This window comes from Anomaloglossus baeobatrachus, chromosome 6 (genome assembly GCF_048569485.1).
Source record: "Anomaloglossus baeobatrachus isolate aAnoBae1 chromosome 6, aAnoBae1.hap1, whole genome shotgun sequence".
NCBI lineage: Eukaryota > Metazoa > Chordata > Amphibia > Anura > Aromobatidae > Anomaloglossus > Anomaloglossus baeobatrachus.
In genome coordinates this window covers 251593339-251609388 of record NC_134358.1, presented here as the reverse complement: position 1 = coordinate 251609388, position 16050 = coordinate 251593339, and the positions used below count along the sequence as shown (strand labels likewise).

The 16050-nt window shown below is 52.2% G+C and overlaps 1 protein-coding gene across 1 annotated transcript in view; it reads left to right on the top strand.

Moving 5' to 3' along the window:
* PRP4K (pre-mRNA processing factor kinase PRP4K) overlaps positions 1 to 16050 on the top strand; it is a 153371-nt gene that overhangs the window by 94104 nt on the left and 43217 nt on the right. The window contains 2 exon segments of the mRNA XM_075314795.1: positions 14377 to 14514; positions 14606 to 14759. Of these exon segments, the coding sequence (XP_075170910.1) occupies positions 14377 to 14514; positions 14606 to 14759 (292 nt within the window).

Sequence of the window (16050 nt, the reverse complement as noted above, 5' to 3'; positions counted from 1 at the left end):
AAACTTCTTCAGCTTTTCAGCCGCCGCTGCGCTGCGACCTCTGCTCATGGTACCGATCAGAATGCTCACCGCACCACAGGTAATCCGGAGGTGTATTTAGGCACCAATTTCGGCAGGATTAATAGTATTTATCAGCGTTGGACTGCGGAGCTGCTCTCAGATGCGACCGCTCATGCTGCCTGCTGGCCACGCCCCAGTGATGCATGCTTTTACACAAATGCCAACAGATGTATTTAAAGGGAACCTGTCACTACTTTTTCTTTATCGTTCCTATGGGAGACCCAGACCATGGGTGTATAGCTTCTGCCTCCGGAGGACACACAAAGTACTACACTCAAAAGTGTAGCTCCTCCCTCTGAGCTTATACACCCCCTGGAGATCCAGATCTAGCCAGTTTATCGCTTTGTGTTCAGGAGGTCACATCCACACATGCATTCTCATCTGATTTTTCATTTTTTGGAAAGAGTTTGAAGAAAAGCGGGTCCAAGCCTGGACCCCCGGCATGTCCCTTCTCACCCCACTGTGTCGGCGGTGCTGTTAAGGTTGATTCCCAGGCTGGAGCCTTACATGCCGTGCTCCTTCACCATCCCTCCGGGGCTCTGGCTTGAAGTGGGAGCCAGCACGGTTCTCCATGCTTGGCATGAGACCGGTCTCCATCCGCAGCCCTTCAGGATCCTGCTGGACCGGAGCACTCATCCCCAGGGACTGGCTACCCTGCGTTTCAGCAAGCTAAGTACCTGAGACGTTTATATATGGGGGTCCCTTGTACTTTATTGTTGTGGGAGAGTGTGCTGAGTGATTTTTTTATGACATTTCCGGCGGGTTCTCTGGCTGTCGCCTGAGAACCGCGCCGATGGTGCATGCGCGCCGGCCGCACCGCTCAAATTTAGGCCCCGGCTTCGCCGGAGGCCTACTTTCGGTTTCACTGCCCTTGCATGTCATTCATGCAGAGGGACAGCGCGGCTCCGCCCAGCGGCCGTTCTACAAAGGGGAGAGACACTCCTCACTGAGTACATGTCTCCTCCCCTGTGAATCTCTTTGGCCCTCCAGATCCCGCTCTCAGAGTGAGTCCCGCCCCCTCTCTTCACTCCGGTGGCCATTTTCTCAGCGTTTTTCCCTGTGATCACCACTGGTCTGCAGCATCCCTGCTGAGGTGCTTGGGAGTCCGGGCTTCTGGATCTGGAGGGCACACAAACCGCTCCAGCGGTCTGGTAAGCCGCAACCTCTGGTTGTGGACCTTCTGTATATACTCTCTGAGGATCATTCTGGCAGAGCCCTCACTCCAGCAGCATGTCTCACACGAGGAGCAAGGCTCCAAAGCTGTTTTCAGTATGCACTGCATGTAAGCTCCTGCTGCCGGAACCGAGCACCTATCCACATTGTGATGCCTGCTCTAACCTGACGATGCCTCAGCCTGAAATCGCACCCCCAGGGGTCTCTCAGGCTGCTCCGGCTCCTGTGGCTGAACCCCCGGCTTGGGTAGAATCCTTAACCAGGTCTATCTCCCAGTCTTTTGCTGACTCCATGGGACATCTGTCCAGGACTCTGCTGAGCATGCATCAGCCCCCGTCGCAGGGTGCCTCTGCTGCTAGGTCTCTCTCAGGACCGGAGATCCCAGAGGATTCATCATCTGGTCCCAGGCCCCGTCCTTCAGACACAGGGCCCCCTCTCCTTCGTCCCGCGGCTCGGTTTCAGAAGCTGATGAGATGAGATGAGGAGGATGCCTTTACTGGGGGCTCGGAGACTACCTCCATGTGCCCCATTGGTCTGTCCGACAGTAACTCGGATGTTAGTGATTTGATTGCGTCCATTAATTCTGTACTGGATCTCAATCCGCCAGTATCAGAGGAACAACCCTCTCTGGCAGAAAAGCACCAGTTTACCTCGCCTAAGAGGACGAAGAGTGTGTTCTTTAACCACTCCAGTTTTCAGGCCGCTGTGACCAAGCCCAGGGCCTGCCCTGACAAACGCTTCCCAAAGCGTGGTTCTGATGACCGTTTTCCCTTTCCACCTGAGGTGGTCAAGGAGTGGGCTCATTCACCAAAGGTAGACCCCCTGGTGTCTAGACTCTCAGCCCGGACCGTTGTATCAGTGGATGATGGCACCTCGCTTAATGATTCCACAGACCGCCAGGTTGACCTTCTGGCCAAATCTGTATTTGAGGCGGCAGGGGCCTCGTTCTCCCCGACTTTTGCAGCAGTGTGGGCTCTCAAAGCCATCTCTGCTTCTCTGGAGGAGATGCATTCCCTTACTAAGGAATCTATGCCTGAGATGGTTGCCTTAAAGGGAACCTGTCAGCAGAAATGTCCCCTAAAACCTAACAGATTCCCCCTCTGCAGCTCCTGGGCTGCATTCTAGAAAGGTCCCTGTTATGATTGTGCCCACTTTCTGACCGAAAAAAAGTGTTTATAAAGTTGTACCTTTTTGGCTTCTGATTCTGTAAATCCGTCACGGGGGCGGGTTGCCTGATGGCCGTTATTCTGCCCCCTGGTCCTGTATACCGCCCCCATCGCTGATTTCAATACTTCTGGACGCCGCCCACTGCTCCAGCCATCCCCGCGCATGCCCAGTGCCCATCTCTCGGGGATGAGCACTGTGCCCAGCGTCACCGCTGGTGACGTGCACGCAGGGTTAAGATTATGGGCGGTGCTGTGATGTTTATTCCTAAGCAACCGCCCATAATCGCGGGACCGCGCTTTCCCCCTCGGCCTGCTTCTTTCTGCGCAAGCGCGCTGCTGCTGACCTCACTTCGCCTCCTTCCCATCTTGCCCCGAGGCAGGAAATAGATGGGAAGAGCGCGGAGCAGTGACTACACCGAAAGCGCGGTCCCGCGATTATGGGCGGTTGCTTAGGAATAAACATCACAGCACCGCCCATAATCTTAACCCTGCGTGCACGTGACGCTGGGCACAGTGCTCATCCCCGAGAGATGGGCACTGGGCATGCGCGGGGATGGCTGGAGCAGTGGGCGGCGTCCAGAAGTATTGAAATCAGCGATGGGGGCGGCATACAGGACCAGGGGGCAGAATAACGGCCATCAGGCAGCCCGCCCCCGTGACGGATTTACAGAATCAGAAGCCAAAAAGGTACAACTTTATAAACACTTTTTTTCAGTCAGAAAGTGGGCACAATCATAACAGGGACCTTTATAGAATGCAGCCCAGGAGCTGCAGAGGGGGAATCTGTTAGGTTTTAGGGGACATTTCTGCTGACAGGTTCCCTTTAACTTCCCAAGCTTCAGCTTTTTCATCCTATGCCATGTCTGCCATGCTGGAGGCTTCTCACTGCACTGCGGTGGCTTCGGCTAATTCCCTCGCTATCCACAGGACCTTGTGGCTTCGAGAGTGGAAGGCAGATTCTTCTTCTAAGAAGTACCTTGCAGGGCTCCCTTTTGCTGGGTCCCGGCTGTTCGGTGAACAGCTGGATGAAATTATTAAGGAAGCTACTGGCGGGAAGAGTACTTCCATGCCACAAACCAAAACCAGGAAACCTGTCCAGGGTAGGAATCAGTCGAGGTTTCGTTCCTTTCGTTCCTCCAACTGGTCGTCCTCTAAGCCCTCGGCCTCGTCCACTAACACTGCCAAGGACCAAAAATCCAGCTGGCGCACAAAAGCGCGTCCACAGAAGACCGCAGGTGCTGCTGCCACTAAGGCAGCCTCCTCTTGACTGTCTGTCCGCGCCAGCAACGTCCTTAGTCGGTGGCAGGCTCTCCCACTTTGGCGACGTGTGGTTTCAACACGTCTCCGATCAGTGGGTGCGGGATATCATCTCCCACGGCTACAGGATAGAATTTTCTTCCAGCCCGCCAAACAGATTTTTTCTGTCAACTCCCCCCTGCTCCAAGGCCGCCGCCTTCTCTCAGGCCGTGGCATCCCTGCAGGCCAACGGAGTAATTGTACCGGTTCCCGCCCGGGAACGGTTCAGAGGTTTCTACTCAAATCTCTTCCTAGTCCCCAAAAAGGACGGTTCCTTCCGGCCCATCCTGGATCTCAAGCTTCTCAACAAGCATGTTCAGGTGCGGCATTTTCGCATGGAGTCTCTGCGGTCAGTCATTGCATCAATGACCCAAGGGGATTTCCTGGCATCCATCGACATCAGAGATGCCTATCTGCATGTGCCAATTGCAGTTTCTCACCAGCGTTGGCTACGTTTTGCAATCGGAGAGGAACATTTCCAATTCGTGGCTCTCCCCTTCGGGTTAGCCACGGCCCCTCGAGTATTCACCAAGGTCATGGCAGCAGTGGTTGCGGTTCTGCACCTACAGGGGTTGGCAGTGATTCCTTACCTGGACTACCTTCTAGTCAAGGCTTCATCCAGCGCAGACTGTCAGCGGAGTGTCTTGCTCACTCTTGCCACTCTAGCCCAATTCGGGTGGATTGTCAATCTTCCCAAATCCACTTTGACTCCGACCCAGAGTCTCACGTACCTAGGGATGCAGTTCGAGACTCTGCCGGCACTTGTGAAGTTGCCCTCAGTCAAACAGCAGTCCCTCCAACTGGCGGTCCGCGCTCTGCTGAGGCCCCGCCGTTATTCCATCAGGCACCTGATGCAGGTGCTGGGTCAGATGGTGGCGTCAATGGAGGCTGTTCCCTTTGCCCAGTTCCATCTGCGTTCACTGCAGCTGGACATTCTCCGCTATTGGGACAAGCGGCCTTCCTCCTTGCACAGGTTAGTGGCTCTGTCGCCACAGACCAGGAGCTCTCTTCAGTGGTGGCTTCGACCCCTCTCTCTGTCTCAGGGGCGCTCCTTCCTGACCCCGTCCTGGGTGATTCTCACCACGGATGCCAGTCTGTCCGGCTGGGGAGCGGTATATCTCCACCACCGAGCGCAGGGCACTTGGACTCCGTCCGAGTCAGTCCTCTCGATCAATGTGCTGGAAACCAGAGCTGTGCTTCTAGCTCTCCTAGCCTTTCACCACCTGTTGGCGGGCAAGCACATCCGAGTCCAGTCAGACAACGCGACAGCAGTTGCCTACATCAATCACCAAGGCGGGACACGCAGCCGCCTGGCAATGTTGGAGGTACAATGCATCCTTCAATGGGCGGAGGACTCCAAGTCCACCATATCCGCAGTCCACATCCCAGGCGTGGAAAACTGGGAGGCAGATTATCTCAGCCGTCAAACCGTGGACGGCGGCGAGTGGTCCCTGCATCCGGCAGTGTTTCAGTCAATCTGCTGCAAGTGGGGCACTCCGGACGTGGACCTAATGGCATCCCGTCACAACAACAAGGTTCCGGTTTACGTGGCTCGCTCCCACGATCCTCAGGCATTCGCCGCGGACGCTCTGATTCAAGACTGGTCCCAGTTTCGTCTGTCCTACGTGTTTCCACCTCTAGCGCTCTTGCCCAGAGTTCTGCGCAAGATCAGACTGGAGGGCCATCGAGTCATTCTCATTGCTCCGGACTGGCCCAGGCGAGCTTGGTACCCAGACCTGCTCCTTCTGTCCGTAGAGGTGCCGTGGCATCTTCCGGACCGTCCAGACCTTCTCTCACAAGGTCCATTTTTCCGCCAGAATTCTGCGGCTCTCAGATTGACGGCGTGGCTCTTGAGTCCTTGATCTTGACGGCTTCTGGTATCCCTCCTGAAGTCATCTCCACTATGACTCGGGCCCGTAAGTCTTCCTCCGCCAAGATCTATCACAGGACTTGGAAAATTTTCCTGTCCTGGTGTCGCTCTTCCGGCCATCCTCCTTGGCCATTTTCCTGGCCGACCCTTCTGTCCTTTCTACAGTCCGGTCTGCAGCTGGGACTGTCCCTCAACTCTCTTAAGGGACAAGTCTCAGCTCTGTCAGTGCAAGGTGGTCTCTCTTTTCCACCTTAGCCAGGACATTACCCTTCCTTCCTTTTGTCCGGCTCCTGTTCATCGCTTTGAAAAAGCGTTGCATACTCTAGATCTGGTGCGTGCTCTCCGGATCTATGTGTCTCACACCGCTGTTCTTAGGCGGTGCACCTCTCTTTTTGTGCTAACCACAGGTCGGCGCAAGGGCCTCTCTGCTTCTAAGCCGACCTTAGCCCGTTGAATTAGGTCGAACATTTTGGACGCCTATCAGTGTTCTCAGGTGCCTCCCCCGCCGGGGATCAAGGCACACTCGACCAGAGCTGTCGGTGCCTCTTGGGCTTTCAGGCACCAGACAGCTCAACAAGTCTGTCAGGCTGCCACTTGGACTAGCCTGCATACCTTTTCAAAGCACTACTAAGTGCATGCTCATGCTTCGGCAGATGCGAGCTTGGGCAGACGCATCCTTCAGGCGGCTGTCGCCCACTTGTGAAGTTAGGTTCTGCCTACTTCTTAGTTTTTCTGTTTATTTCCCACCCATGGACTGCTTTGAGACGTCCCAATGTCTGGGTCTCCCATAGGAACGATAAAGAAAAAGAGAATTTTGTTTACTTACCGTAAATTCTTTTTCTTATAGTTCCGTATTGGGAGACCCAGCTCCCTCCCTGTTGCCTGTTGGCAATTTCTTGTTCCGTGTGTTATCACCGGCTGTTGTTGTTGACAGAGTCTCCGGTTGTTCCGGTTCTTGCTCTGTTTTTACTTGTGGGTGGCTATTCTCCTTCAGCTTTTGCACTAAACTGGCTAGATCTGGATCTCCAGGGGGTGTATAAGCTCAGAGGGAGGAGCTACACTTTTGAGTGTAGTACTTTGTGTGTCCTCCGGAGGCAGAAGCTATACACCCAAGGTCTGGGTCTCCCAATACGGAAATATAAGAAAAAGACTTTACGGTAAGTAAACAAAATTCTCTTTTCTTCGTCGCTCCATTGGGAGACCCAGACGATTGGTGTATAGCTACTGCCTCCGGAGGCCACACAAAGCATTACACTAAAAAGTGTAAGGCCCCTCCCCTTCTGGCTATACACCCCCAGTGGGATCACTGGCTCACCAGTTTTCTGCTTTGTGCGAAGGAGGTCAGACATCCACGCATAGCTCCACTGTTTAGTCAGCAGTAGCTGCTGACTATATCGGATGGAAGAAAAGAGGGCCCATATAGGGCCCCCAGCATGCTCCCTTCTCACCCCGCTGGTGGTTTGTAAGGTTGAGGTACCTATTGCTGGTACGGCGACTGGAGCCCACATGCTGTTTTCCTTCCACATCCCCCTGAGGGGCTCTGAGGAAGTGGGATCTTACCGGCCCCAAAGCCCTGAGGCCGGGCTCCATCCACAGACCCATTGAACCTGCTGGATACGGAGCTGGGTACCGTTCAGGGACATGGCCCTGCACCATTCAGGTACTCTGTGTCCCCGTACACACAGGCACAGCACACTCCAGACTTGCTGGGTGTGCTAGTGCGCCGGGGACAGTAAAGGGTTACAGTCACTGCAGCCTAGCTGAGTGACTTTATGTATGGGGAACTACCGCGCCGGACGCTCGGGAGCGGCGGCGCGGCTGGGACTTGTAGTGCGCCGGGGACTTAGCGCCGACCGCGCTTTTACGGCGGCGGCGCTTATAAATCCAGTCCCCGGCTTTTGCGGCCTAGCTCCGCTTCGTTCCCGCCCCCACCCTGTCAATCAGGGTAGGGGAGAGACGCTGTACAATCAGCAGCGCCGAGGGCTGGAGCCTTATTTACATGCTCCAGCCCTCTCACTGGACACTGGGACGCCGGTTTCCCGCTCTGACTTGGGGGCACGCCCACGGCCCGCCCCTACTCACACGAGCTGGAGAAGGACGCCGGCAGCCGTTCCTGCAGTCCGAGCTGAGAGATCGGACTCTGGGCAACCAGGCACAGGACTAGGGCGACCACACACCCGCTTATAGGCGGGCGGTAAGCGGCACCTGAAGTGCTGACCCCACTAAATACCGCAGTTGTCCATTTGTATTTTTATGCTTACACTGCATAGGTCGCTATTTTTGGCTATATGCCCTCTTAGATGGCGACACATCAGCAGCAGGAAAGCAGGGGTGCTAAGGCACAGGCTTTCTATGCTGCTTGTATTGCATGTACTGAAGTGTTCATGTGTATTTATGCTTGTATGCTATACACTGCACTGTACGGTCCCTAGTCTGGGCTATTTTCGCCTAGAATGACTAGACTACAGCAGCAGAAAAGCAGGGGTGCTGAGGCACAGGTTTTTTCTATGCTGCTTGTATTGCAGGGGTTGCAGTGTTCATTTGTACTTATGCTTGTATGCTATACATTGCACTGTATGGTCGATATTCTTGGCTATATACTCCTAGATGGCTAGTCTACAGCAGCAGAAAAGCAGGGGTGCCAAGGCACAGGCTTTCTATGCTGCTTGTATTGCATGTGCTGCAGTGTTCATTGTACTTTATGCTTGTATGCTATACATTGCATTGTACGGTCGCCATTCTTGGCTCTATGTCCTAGATGGCTAGTCGGCAACAGCATATAAGCAACACAGGCTTTCGATGCTGTTTTTACTGCATGTGATACTGTTCCACGGCACTGAACCCCATTGTGTGCAATGCTCCCCTGGAGCACTTGGTCAGCCGGGGTCTCTACTAGACGTGGCCAAAGGAACCACCTGTCAACCCTGTCCAAGGACAGGGATGGAGTTGCAATGGGATAGAGACTTGCAGTCCGGACAGGCCATGGGCAATCTGGATCATTGCTCCCTGGCCACCCTCATTGGGAATAAAATCGGTGCTCCGGGGGGGGTCCCAGGAGGCTCTCTGTATGATGAGGCAGACGTAGCTCATCAGGACTTTGATCCTGACAACGCTCTCAATCCGGATACACCGGATGGTGACGCCATAAGGAATGATCCTATAGCGTCCATCAATGGAATGTTGGATCTTTCTCCCTCAGCTCCCCCAGCGGAGGAGTCAGCTTCACAGCAGGAGAAGTCCCATTTCAGTAGCTCAAACGTATATTGAGTATTTTTCTGGCCACGCTGACTTCAGAGAAGCAGTCCAGGAACACCACGCTTACCAGATAAGCGTTTTCTCCAAACGTATTAAGGATACACGTTATCCTTTTCCCCCTGACGTGGTCAAGCGCGGGACCCAGGGTCCAAAGGTGGATTCTCCAATCTCCAGGCTTGCGGCTAGAGCTATAGTTGCAGTGGAGATGGGACTTCACTTAAAGATGCCAGACAGATGGACTCTGGTTGAAATCTGTCTATGAGGCTATCGGCGTGTCGGTTGCTCCGGCATTTACAGCCGTATGGGCACCCTAAGCTTTTCAGCTGTTCTTGCACAGCTGGTCTTGAGCATATGTACATTTGTGCCGCAGGGGCGTCCGTAACCTCGCAATGTCTGCATTGCGACTTACCCTATTAATGCTGTCCTGGAAGGACAGTCGAGGTTTCGGTCCTTCCCAAGCTCGGGCAGGTCCCAATTGTCCTCGTCCAAAAGAGCTGAAAAGCCTCAGAGGGGCTCAGTTTCCGGGGGCTCAATCACGCCCAAGGAAGGCAGACGGAGGAACCGCTACCAAGGCGGTCTCCTCATGACTCTCAGCTCTCTCATCTCTCCGCATCCGCGGTTGATGGCAGACTCGCTCGCCTTTGGCGACATTTAGCTGCCACAGGTCATAGACCGGTGGGTGAGGGACATTGTGCCCACGTGCACAGGACAGAGTTCTGTTCTCGTCCTCCGACTCGATTCTTCAGAACGTCCCCACCGAGCCGATGCTCTTCTGCAGGCAGAAGGAGTGGTAATCCCTGTTCCTCTTCAGGAACGAGACACGGTTTTCCTCCAATCTGGTTGTGGTGCCAAAAAAGGATGGCTCTTTCCGTTCCGTTCTGGACCTAAAACTGCTCAACAAGCACGTGGAGGCCAGGCGGTTCCGGATGAAACCCTCCGCTCCGTCATTGCCTCAATGTCTCAAGGATATTTCCTAGCATCAATAGACATCAAAGATGCTTATCTCCACGTGCCGATTGCTACAGAGCACCAATGTTTTCTACGTTTCGTGATGGGAGACGACCATCTTCAGTTCGTAGCTCTGCCATTCGGTCTGGCGACAACCCCACGGGTGTTCACCAAGGTCATGGCGGCAGTGGTAGCAGTCTTGCACTCTCACGGACACTCTGTGATCCCTTACTTGGACGATCTACTTGTCAAGGCACCCTCTCAAGAGGCATGCCAACTCAGCCTGAATGTTGCGCTGGAGACTCTCCAGACGTTCGGGTGGATCATCGACTTCTCAAAGTCAAACCTGTCACCGACCCAATCACTAACGTATCTTGGCATGGAGTTTCATACCCTCTCAGCGCTAGTGAAGCTTCCGCTGGACAAGCAGCGGTCACTACAGACTGGGGTGCAGACTCTCCGTCAAGGTCAGTCGCACTCCTTAAGACGCCTCATGCACTTCCTCGGGAAGATGGTGGCGGCAATGGAGGCGGTTCCGTTTGCGCAGTTTCATCTGCGTCCTCTTATTGGGACATTCTCCGCCAATGGGACGGGAAGTCAACATCCCTGAACAGGAAAGTATCCTTTTCACAGAAGGACTCTCTGCAATGGTGGCTTCTTCCCACCTCATTATCACAGGGAAGATCCTTCCTACCACCGTCTTGGGCGGTAGTCACGACAGACGCGAGTCTGTCAGGGTGGGGAGCAGTTTTTCTCCACCACAGGGCTCAGGGTACGTGGACTCAGCAGGAGTCCACCCTTCAGATCCATGTTCTGGAAATCAGAGCAGTGTATCTTGCCCTACTAGCCTTCCAGCAGTGGCTGGAAGGATAGCAGATCCGAATTCAGTCGGACAACTCCACAGCGGTGGCATACATCAATCACCAAGGAGGGACACGCAGTCGGCAAGCCTTCCAGGAAGTCCGGCGGATTCTGACGTGGGTGGAAGCCACGGCCTCCACCGTATCCGCAGTTCACATCCCCGGCGTAGAAAACTGGGAAGCAGACTTCCTCAGCCGCCAGGGCATGGACGCAGGGGAATGGTCCCTTCACCCGGACGTGTTTCAGGAAATCTGTAGCCGCTGGGGAAGGCCGGACGTCGACCTAATGGCGTCCAGGCACAACAACAAGGTCCCAACCTTCATAGCACGGTCTCGCGATCACAGAACTCTGGCGGCAGACGCCTTAGTGCAAGATTGGTCGCAGTTCCGGCTCCCTTATGTGTTTCCACCTCTGGCACTCTTGCCCAGAGTGCTACGCAAGATCAGATCCGACTGCAGCCGCATCATACTCGTCGCCCCAGACTGGCCAAGGAGGGCGTGGTATCCGGATCTGTGGCATCTCACGGTCGGCCAACCGTCGGCACTACCAGACCGACCAGACTTACTGTCCCAAGGGCATTTTTTCCATCGGAATTCTGCGGCCCTGAACCTGACTGTGTGGCCATTGAGTCCTGGATCCTAGGGTCTTCAGGATTATCCCAAGGGGTCGTTGCCACCATGAGACAGGCTAGGAAGCCCACGTCCGCTAAGATCTACCACAGAACGTGGAGGATATTCTTATCCTGGTGCTCTGCTCAGGGAGTGTCTCCCTGGCCTTTTGCATTGCCTACCTTTCTTTCTTTCCTGCAATCTGGGTTAGAAAAAGGTTTGTCGCTCGGCTCCCTTAAAGGGCAAGTCTCGGCGCTATCCGTCTTTTTTCAAAAGCGTCTAGCACGACTTCCTAAGGTGCGCACGTTCCTGCAGGGGGTTTGTCATATTGTACCCCCGTACAAGCGGCCGTTAGATCCATGGGATCTGAACAGGGTACTAGTTGCCCTCCAGAAGCCGCCCTTCGAGCCTCTGAGGGAGGTTTCACTTTCTAGACTATCACAGAAAGTGGCTTTTCTGGTAGCGATCACATCTCCTCGGAGAGTGTCTGAGCTAGCAGCGCTGTCATCCAAGGCTCCTTTCCTGGTCTTCCACCAGGACAAGGTAGTGCTGCGCCCCATTCAGGAGTTTCTCCCGAAGGTGGTATCCTCTTTTCATCTTAATCAGGATATCTCTTTGCCTTCTTTTTGTCCTCATGCAGTTCATCGGTATGAGAAGAATTTACATTTGTTAGATCTGGTGAGAGCACTCAGAATCTACATTTCCCGCACGGCGCCCCTGCGCCGCTCCGATGCACTCTTTGTCCTTGTCGCTGGTAAGCGCAAAGGGTCGCAGGCTTCCAAAGCCACCCTGGCTCGATGGATCAAAGAACCAATTCTTGAAGCCTACCGTTCTGCTGGGCTTCCGGTTCCATCAGGGCTGAAGGCCCATTCTACCAGAGCCGTGGGTGCGTCCTGGGCATTGCGACACCAGGCTACGGCTCAACAGGTGTGCCAGGCAGCTACCTGGTCGAGTCTGCACACTTTCACCAAACATTATCAGGTGCATACCTATGCTTCGGCGGACGCCAGCCTAGGTAGAAGAGTCCTGCAGGCGGCAGTTGCCTCCCCGTAGGGGAGGGCTGTCTTCGCAGCTCTAACATAAGGTATTTCTTTACCCACCCAGGGACAGCTTTTGGACGTCCCAATCGTCTGGGTCTCCCAATGGAGCGACAAAGAAGAAGGGAATTTTGTTACTTACCGTAAATTCCTTTTCTTCTAGCTCCTATTGGGAGACCCAGCACCCGCCCTGTTGTCCTTCGGGATTTTTGGGGTTTTTTCGGGTACACATGTTGTTCATGTTGAACGGTTTTTCAGTTCTCCGATGTTACTCGGAGTGAATTTGTTTAACCAAGTTATTGGCTTTCCTCCTTCTTGCTTTTGCACTAAAACTGGTGAGCCAGTGATCCCACTGGGGGTGTATAGCCAGAAGGGGAGGGGCCTTACACTTTTTAGTGTAATGCTTTGTGTGGCCTCCGGAGGCAGTAGCTATACACCAATCGTCTGGGTCTCCCAATAGGAGCTAGAAGAAAAGGAATTTACGGTAAGTAACAAAATTCCCTTCTTTTGGCCTATAAGCTGCGGGCACCACCACCAGGCTCTTATATATACCATTCTAACATGCTGTATGTAAGAGTCCAGGTCGCTGTGACAACATAAAAAACACTTTATAATACTTACCCAACGGTCGCTCTGCGGTGGATGAGGGCCTAATGGGCGTCTCCGTTGTCCGGTGCAGGTTCCCTCTAAGCGTTAAAGGATATTTATGTTGGACTTCTTGTTTATGTTGTTTTAATTCTCATTAATCTTTACAAGATTTAATAGCCTTCATTAAGAAGGGTTGTGATTCAGCGACTCTTTTGTATAGAAGTCATCAGGAAATCGACCTGGTGTCTGAACATCGGCATCTACTTGTCCATCAGGGTTATTATGGTGTCTTCTATCTACAGATTTTTACTTTAACCCTAGAACGTGCAACCATAGAAATCTACAATAGAAAACAAGTAACTTAGCAGGCCTGCGAGGCCCCAGCTATGCGTTCGAGGGTTAAGGGGTTTCCACTACTCCTAAAACCCCTTTTCAATTTCTGTTTCCTCACAGTAAAATAATATTTACTGTGCTGTTCCAGTAGGGATAACACTGGATCTACCAGGGATCATGTTACATTATGTAACTCGATCCCTGCGGCCTATCAGTGCTGGCATCAATGTCCCCCTCCTTCGGACAAATTAGTCATCCGAAGGAGGCCGGGTTAAGCGATCCCTGGGAGAGCTAGTGCCGTCACCGCAGGAATAGCATCGGAGGTGAGTGTAAGGGTTATTATTTTACTGTGGGGAACCTAGGGGTTGTCCGAGTAGTGGATAACGCCTTTTAAAGGGGTTGTCTCATGAGGGACATTTATGGCATATTCATGGAAAATGCCATAAATGTCTGATAGACTAAATACTCACCTCTCTGGCATTGGGTCACTTGTTTTGCATTTCAGGCACAGCCGCACATAGTGACTGGAGAGGTGGCTGCACATGTGCCAGCTTTCTTCATTCATTGTTATAGGCGCGCCAAATAGAACTAAGCAAATACTTTCAACTGTATTGGGGACTCCTTTAGGGAAAGTGTATACTTTTTCAAAGCTGTTCATCTTGCACCACATGTCTAGAGTCAAGAGAGAAGGCAAACAAGGACACCGTGCAATTAGCTCTGCATTCACTATACTCTGTATTTGCTTCCATGAAGATTGCCATACACCTTCGATAACTAGCGGACGAAATTGTCTTCTCCCTTCAGGTGTTTCTTGGAGAGAACGTTTCTCTGACAGAGCCATGTATCATGTGAGCCAAACATCAGGCATTTAGGATTCCTTTGTCCACACCACGGCCACCAGGATAGAGCTTCAGCTCCCCAGTGCACATGATCAGCCGGTCCCTCTGAAATCAGATGACACAATCTAATATGCATGTTCCCATTAACCAAGTATTTCATGCAGAGAAGGGATGCATTTAGAGTTCCTCATTAAGAATACATAAAGTAGTATATCTGCATCTCCAGAAACATGACACATATGTAATGGTGATCTTAGAAACTCCTTACAGGATGCACATACCTATAGTACAAATCTCATTCTATTCTGATATTGTTGTATTGATGTTAAATTATCCTTTCAGGCAAAAAACTGGATTAAAAGAATTGGAGTTTCTGAAAAAGCTGAACGATGCCGACCCAGATGACAAATTTCACTGTTTGCGCTTATTCCGTCACTTTTACCATAAACAGCACTTGTGTCTCGTGTTTGAACCACTGAGGTATTGCTATATTTTCTGAAATATGATTTCTCCTTTTGGTCTGCACAATTTGGATTCATTTCAATAATGACTTTTTTCCTTTTATGTTCAGTATGAATCTGAGAGAAGTTTTGAAGAAATATGGTAAAGATGTTGGCTTACATATCAAAGCCGTCAGGTCCTACAGTCAACAGCTCTTTTTGGCTTTGAAACTTCTAAAAAGATGTAACATCCTTCATGCTGATATTAAACCTGACAATATACTGGTAAGCCTGTGAATGTTTTACCGTGGATGCTTGAGATGTACATAAAATATAATCACCTAGCGAAAAGTCTTCAAAATATGTAAGTGTGGCTAAATAGTGGATGGATACAGTGAACACTCCGTCTCATGGAGTAAGATTAAAGGGAATCTGTCAGGTGATACTTGCCCAACCGCGCTATTGACTAGTCATACAGACAAGTCACTGGCAGCTTCTCCATGCCTGCTGACTATGACTGACAAGTCTTTGCCTATACACGTGTATAGGCAGAGTCTTGTCAGTCACTATCAGTGGGCACGGAGAAGCTGCCGAGGACTCATCTGTACGACTAGTCAATAGCGTGGCTTGGACCCAGCATTTTGGGTAGCATGTATCAGCTGACAGGTTTCCTTTTAAAGCGACATAAAGTATATGACTTCCAAGTTCTGGCCCCATGGAAGAAATGATCGCTTTACAATTGCTAATTAAAGTGTTAAAGGGGTTGTCCGACATTAGCTTAACAAAATTGTTTGAGTTTATCTGTGCTGTATTGTCATATAAATCACACCTACATTGTTATTTTTTGTTTTCTAACTTTTGTTCCTCTTGAATTATACCTTTATTCTCTGCAGCTTCTTGTTTACATTCAGCTCTAGCAAACTGACCACTTCCTGTGCAAAACCTCCCAGTCACAGCTGTCACCGCCCAGCCTCAGTGTCCAGCCCCACCCCAGTGTCCAGCCGCACCCTCTGCCCGCCCCCTGCACACATTCCCTGTCAGTATATTCTTCCCCAGCACCTGACCTGGTATCACTACAGCATTGCAAATAACAGCCCCACATCGGACTCTGCACCGTACACGCACACACATGGCTCTGCACACGCACACATATGGCTCTGTACCTCACACGCACACATATGGCTCTGCACCGTACACGCACACACATGGCTCTGCACCGTACACGCACACACATGGCTCTGCACCGTACACGCACACACATGGCTCTGCACCGTACACGCACACACATGGCTCTGCACCGTACACGCACACACATGGCTCTGCACCGTAAACGCACACACATGGCTCTGCACCGTAAACGCACACACATGGCTCTGCACACGCACACATATGGCTCTATACCGCACACATATGGCTCTGTACCGCACACGCACACATATGGCTCTGCACCGTACACGCACACACATGGCTCTGCACACGCACACACATGGCTCTGCACCGTACACACATGGCTCTGCACCGTACACGCACACACATGGCTCTGCACCGTACACGCACACACATGGCTCTGCACCGT